Source organism: Heterodontus francisci, unplaced genomic scaffold (genome assembly GCF_036365525.1).
Source record: "Heterodontus francisci isolate sHetFra1 unplaced genomic scaffold, sHetFra1.hap1 HAP1_SCAFFOLD_452, whole genome shotgun sequence".
In the NCBI taxonomy this organism is placed as follows: domain Eukaryota; kingdom Metazoa; phylum Chordata; class Chondrichthyes; order Heterodontiformes; family Heterodontidae; genus Heterodontus; species Heterodontus francisci.
The window spans coordinates 626,389-631,856 of record NW_027141290.1 but is presented as its reverse complement, the minus strand read 5'-3'; the positions used below and the strand labels follow the sequence as shown (position 1 = coordinate 631,856).

General features: G+C 47.8%; 1 protein-coding gene and 2 pseudogenes across 1 annotated transcript; all 3 read right to left on the bottom strand.

The window, feature by feature from the left end:
* Positions 1-1,952: 1,952 nt before the first annotated feature.
* On the bottom strand, positions 1,953-2,363 carry LOC137362625 (histone H3-like). Its single transcript, XM_068026977.1, has one exon. The coding sequence runs from the start codon at positions 2,361-2,363 to the stop codon at positions 1,953-1,955; it is 411 nt and encodes a 136-aa protein (XP_067883078.1).
* Positions 2,364-3,237: 874 nt separating this feature from the next.
* On the bottom strand, positions 3,238-3,550 carry LOC137362610 (histone H4-like; annotated as a pseudogene).
* A 794-nt stretch (positions 3,551-4,344) lies between these two features.
* On the bottom strand, positions 4,345-5,033 carry LOC137362609 (histone H1-like; annotated as a pseudogene).
* Positions 5,034-5,468: the final 435 nt, after the last annotated feature.

Here is a 5,468-nt window from a genome sequence, read left to right as displayed (position 1 = left end):
CCTTGTCTTCTGTGAGTAAGCTGAAGTGAGGAGTAATGATCCGGGCAGAATGAAAAAGGTGACGGGCTGGTGCCAACAGAACTGAAACAGTTGAAGAGAGAGTAGCAGAGGGAGTGAGGAAGTCAGGGATATCGGTGGATAGGTGACAGGCAAAAGCAATGGATGAGCTGACTGCGGCGAAATATTGTGGCTTCGCCGAGCACTAAATTTGATTGGTTACTTTCGATACCCAATCAGGTAAATACAGAATCTCAAGAATTGACTTCATTGTAAACCAGCCAATCACGAACATGGTTTTCACCCCATTCTTCATTAACATGGAGCTCTGGGGATGTGTATAAAATGCGAGTTCCGAACTTTAAGAGCCACCCACAACGTCTCTCAAAAAGCTACAACATTATCTCTATAATATCAATTTGTTTTGATATTTTTAGCAGGTATTTTCTAACTGCCTTTGTGATCTCTGTTTTAATCCCACAGATTCTGGTTAATACAGTTTCACTGCCCGTGCGATCTTCCTGTCTCTACTTAATAATGTCCCGATCATTAATTACTGACCATTTGTGAGCTTTGTTCACGGACGCGTTCATATTCGGCCCCTCTGCTGCATTTCGACAATACAATCTGATTTCACGCACAGGCATCATTTCTCAGTCACTCATATCTCGAGATCAAGTTTGTCCTCAATAAGTAATCAGCACATTATCTAGAAACCCCGGTGGTGTGGGAACCCTCAGTCTCACTCTTTGACACCTGACACTAAGATTATACACTCCGCTGTTGTCTCTCACCAATGGGGATCAATCTATAGTCAGTGATGCGGTATCATTAGGAACATTGAGCTGAAATGGTTACAGAATGCTGTGAAAGAGGCTTTCTGTCCGCTGGTTATAGAATGTTTCAAAAAGGATAGAGTGTAAACCCGAATAGATGGCGGAATGTGAAAGTGAATCTGGAAATTGTTACCACATGTGGAATAATACAATATGAAAAAGATTTTAAAGTATTTGCTGTCAAACCAAGTTACCTATAAATGTGATGATCTATATTGAAACCGCTCTGTATTTTACAAATATATTGGCGGGCTTTTCAAATTTGAGAAATCGTTTGCAGTCTGACAATTTCGCGCCGTTATTTTCCGCCCTCATCTCCTTGGCGTCTCCGGATTGGCAGCTCTCTGATTGGCCAAATGAAGAGTGCAATGACACCCAGTGCAGAGTGACCAATCACCAGCGCCCCCGACACCATTCCTCCCGAAGGTATAAATGGGACTATTGTGGGCTTTTCTCAGCAGTCTTCCTGAAAGTGTTTGTCAGATTGTGGAAATGTCTGGAAGAGGGAAGACCGGTGGGGAAGCCCATCGTGTCGGTGCCGGCCGAAAAACGACCCACCTATTCTAATCCCACCTTCCAGCATTCAGTCCATCGCCCTGCAGATTACAGCACTTGAGATGCATATCCAGATTCCTTTTCAATAGGTTGGGGGTCTCTGCCTCAACTACCCTTTCAGGCAGTGTGTGGCAGACCCCCACCACCCTCTGGGTGAAAATAAAATCCTCGTTTTCCCTCTAATTTTTCTACCAATCACTTTAAACATATGCCCCATTGTCAATGACCTCTCTGCTAAGACTCTTCACCTCCACTCTCTCCAGTCCCGCCAAAATGTTGTACATTTCAATCAGATCTTCCCTCAGCCTTCTCCGTACTGGATTCGGGCATTTAGCGGCTTCCCTCTTGTGATATTTGTCAGGGATTTTAGCAATTCTACCGTATATACAAACGAAAGCTTTTACACAATGATCGGCAAATAAAGCTTTTGGTTAGTCCTAAACTGCTCGCCCCCCCCACATTTCTCTGCTGCAGAGATCGCAGCTCTTTGTTTTGCCGATTTGGTGGCTCTTAAAAGAGCCGTTGTGTTATTTAATGCCAAACTCAGTTCGAGGCAGGGTGAGTTTAGGCGCGCTTCCCGCGGATACGGCGGGCCAGCTGGATGTCTTTGGGCATGATGGTGACTCGCTTGGCGTGGATGGCGCACAGGTTGGTGTCCTCAAAGAGCCCCACCAGGTAAGCCTCGCTGGCCTCCTGCAGGGCCATGACGGCCGAGCTCTGGAAGCGCAGGTCTGTCTTGAAGTCCTGCGCGATCTCCCGCACCAGGCGCTGGAAGGGCAGTTTGCGGATGAGCAGCTCGGTGGATTTCTGTTGGCGGCGGATCTCCCGCAGAGCCACAGTGCCGGGTCTGTAACGGTGAGGCTTCTTCACTCCGCCCGTGGCTGGAGCGCTCTTGCGGGCCGCTTTGGTAGCCAGCTGCTTGCGGGGAGCTTTCCCTCCGGTCGATTTGCGCGCTGTCTGCTTGGTTCTGGCCATTATGGTAGAAGATGTGGAACAAAGACACTGTAAATGTTGAGGCTGCTCAGGGCCTGTCTATTTAAGACAGTAGAGGGACCGCCCTAGTGTTGTGATTGGATGCAGCCCCGTCCATCAGACAAGTTTGAAACCAGCTCTGGGAAGGAAAAGGGCGGTGGGAAATGCTGGGCCCTGATTGGTTGAACTGCAACTGAAACTGAAATGTAATCAATTTCAAAAAGCCCGCCAATCTCAGATTAGCAAACAAGGCAAAGATTGTTTATGAAACGACACCTAATATAACGGGAACAATTATAAAATCTCACTCCCTGTAGCTTTATTTGTTAGTCATTGGTCAAGTGGTCATTGGATAGACATATGGATGAAAATGGAATAGTGTATGTCAGATGGTGTAGATTAGATTAGAATTAGAATTAGGTTTCACGGGTCGGCGCAACATCGAGGGCCGAAGGGCCTGTACTGCGCTGTAATGTTCTAATTCTAATTCTAAAGTCCTAGATCCCCCTCTGTGTCTTACAACACAGTTTGAATAGTGGTCTCTGGCGGGAATAAAGCGCCAGTCATTACTAACTATAACGGCAGTAAATCCCGCTTCGTGCCGGCAGTTCAGACCCTCACGTATAAATTATCAAATGCAACCGTTTAATTCATGATGCGTTTGATAAACAATGAACAAAAAAAGACAGTGAAATTTCTATGATATGTAAGTTTAATGAGAGACTGTAATGATGTATAAAAGCCGTTGTTGATAAAGATAAACAATATGCAGATAACTTGATCTTATTAATTCCAATTCCAATGTCACTGCTCTCTCTGTGAGTCTTTGGGTGGCTCTTGGAAGAGCCTTTGCGTTTGGTAGAAAGGGTGGATTTATTTAGCCGCCGAATCCAAAGAGAGTGCGGCCCTGGCGTTTCAGAGCGTACACCACATCCATGGCGGTGACCGTCTTGCGCTTGGCATGCTCAGTGTTGGTGACCGCATCTCTGATTACATTCTCAAGGAAAACCTTCAGCACCCCGCGCGTCTCTCACAGATCAAACACGAGATGCGCTTCACTCCACCACGGCGAGCCAGGCGGTGGATTGCTGGCTTGGTGATGCCCTGGATGTTTTCACGAAGCACTTTGCGGTGCCGGGCTTTGCTCCGCCTTTGCCCAATCCTTTGCCTCCTTTACCTCTTCCAGACATGACGCTTCTTCAGTCAAATCACTGCTGAATGAGAAACGAGCTGTTTCTGCTGCCTTTTTTATACAGCCCGCCCGGACCTGACTGAAAAAGGGACAGAGAGTGAGAGGCGGGGCGGAGTGGAAACTGAGTGACAGACAGAGCAGAGAAATGTCTTTCATCCTCCAGCGCCGCCTCCCACTTGCTCGAACCGCCAATTCAAAAAAAAAACATTGCTCAACAGCAGAGCTCAGCACAAAACTTCCAGACGCGGCCTTTCTAGTCAATGATAACAGAAACCCGGAGCTTTTAGATAAGGATCTATAACAATTAAAAGTTGATCATATATCCGCCTAAGTACAGTGCTTCCGATCACAAGTCAACCCGTTTCCACACACCTCCCCTCCCAGACGGATTGATCAGTTTACTAACACCTTACCCCAGCTGAATTAGAGAAACTCATGTATTGGGGTTTGAGTTGTGATTCGGGGTTTCTCGCCAGTATTCCTGTGTTAGACCCTCTCACTCTGAATTAGTGAAACGAGCATGAACTGAAACTGTACCGAACATATCCCCAGTTACAGTGAGGCCGGGACATCCCTCTGTTTTGTTACAGAGTGTAGGGGAAGGGCTGAGTGTAGTGTATGTCAGTGAGTCACCAGGGATCCTGCATTTACTTCCCATCATTTCTATGTGAAATGTGCACACGGCGGCGGGAGAGGGATCATTTGATCGGGGCATCAGCTCTTTCCTGAGAGATGTGGGTGGCTCTGAAAAGAGCCCTTGGGTTCAGTTGTCTACAAGTTTCCCGTGCAGTTTCACTTCTTTCCAGGGGCTGCTTTCTGAGCCTTTGCTGCTTTCGGTTTGGTCTTGCCCCTTGATGATTGAACTTTCTTGAGTGCCTTTCCGCCCGTGGCACTCTTGGTTTTTTGGCCTTCTTCACAGGAGACTTTTTCGGAAGCGCTGCTTTCTTCGCTGGGGATTTCTTTGGCGTTGCCGCCTTCTTGCTGGCCACTTTCTTGCCTGCTGCTTTCTTCGCTGCCGATTTCTTGGCTGCTAGTTTCTTGACTGGTAATTTCTTGGCTGCTGATTTCTTTGCTGTCACTTTCTTGCCAGCTATTTTCTTCACTGAAGGTTTTTTGGCTGCTCCTGACTTCACTTTCTTTCCCACATTTCCCTTGGTTCCCTGCTTAGGGATTCTCAAGGAGCCGGAGGCGCCCGTACCGCTGTTCTGCACCAGGGAGCCTTTGTTCACATTCCTCCTGATACTTTGCTTGATTTGGGTCCTGAACTTACCCACATCCACACCGCTCCTACCCAGAGCCTTCTTTATGGAGGGCAGTGAGGTCCCGCTGTGATCGGAGCAATACGCCACAATCTTGAGGATCTTCTCGCTCAACGTGGGACCGGCTGAATTGTTCCGGGGAGCCGCTTTCTTCTTCTTGGGTGTCTTGACTTGAGCGGAGGCGGCTGGAGGAGCCGTTTCGCCGGCTGCTGTATCGGTCATGTCCAGGACTCTGCACAAATTCTCTCTGTCAGTAGGAACTGGGTCAGAAATGAAGCCGGTGGTGGCGGCACTGAGCAACTTAAAGGCAGTGAGCGGACGGAGGCGGAGACAACCTGCTGTCAGCTCCCGGCTCCTGCTGCCTCTCTGTGTTTCTCTCTGGCCCTAAACTCTCCAATTCCACTGAAATTCGGGTACTGCAGAGTCCCAGACTAGATCCTTCCTGTCTCTGACATCAGAATGCTTGCTGTCGAAAGGTTTGCACTTGAAGTAAAGACTCCATTTTTGACTGAAAACCGTTTTATTGCTGCACTGATGGCGCTCTCTCCCCCGATAGCTGACGTGTTCTCTACATTTTGACTGAAATCTTGAAATCAACAAAGAAACTACACTGAATTCCCATTTTGGGAATGAGAAGGGGAGCAATGTGCTTCTTTG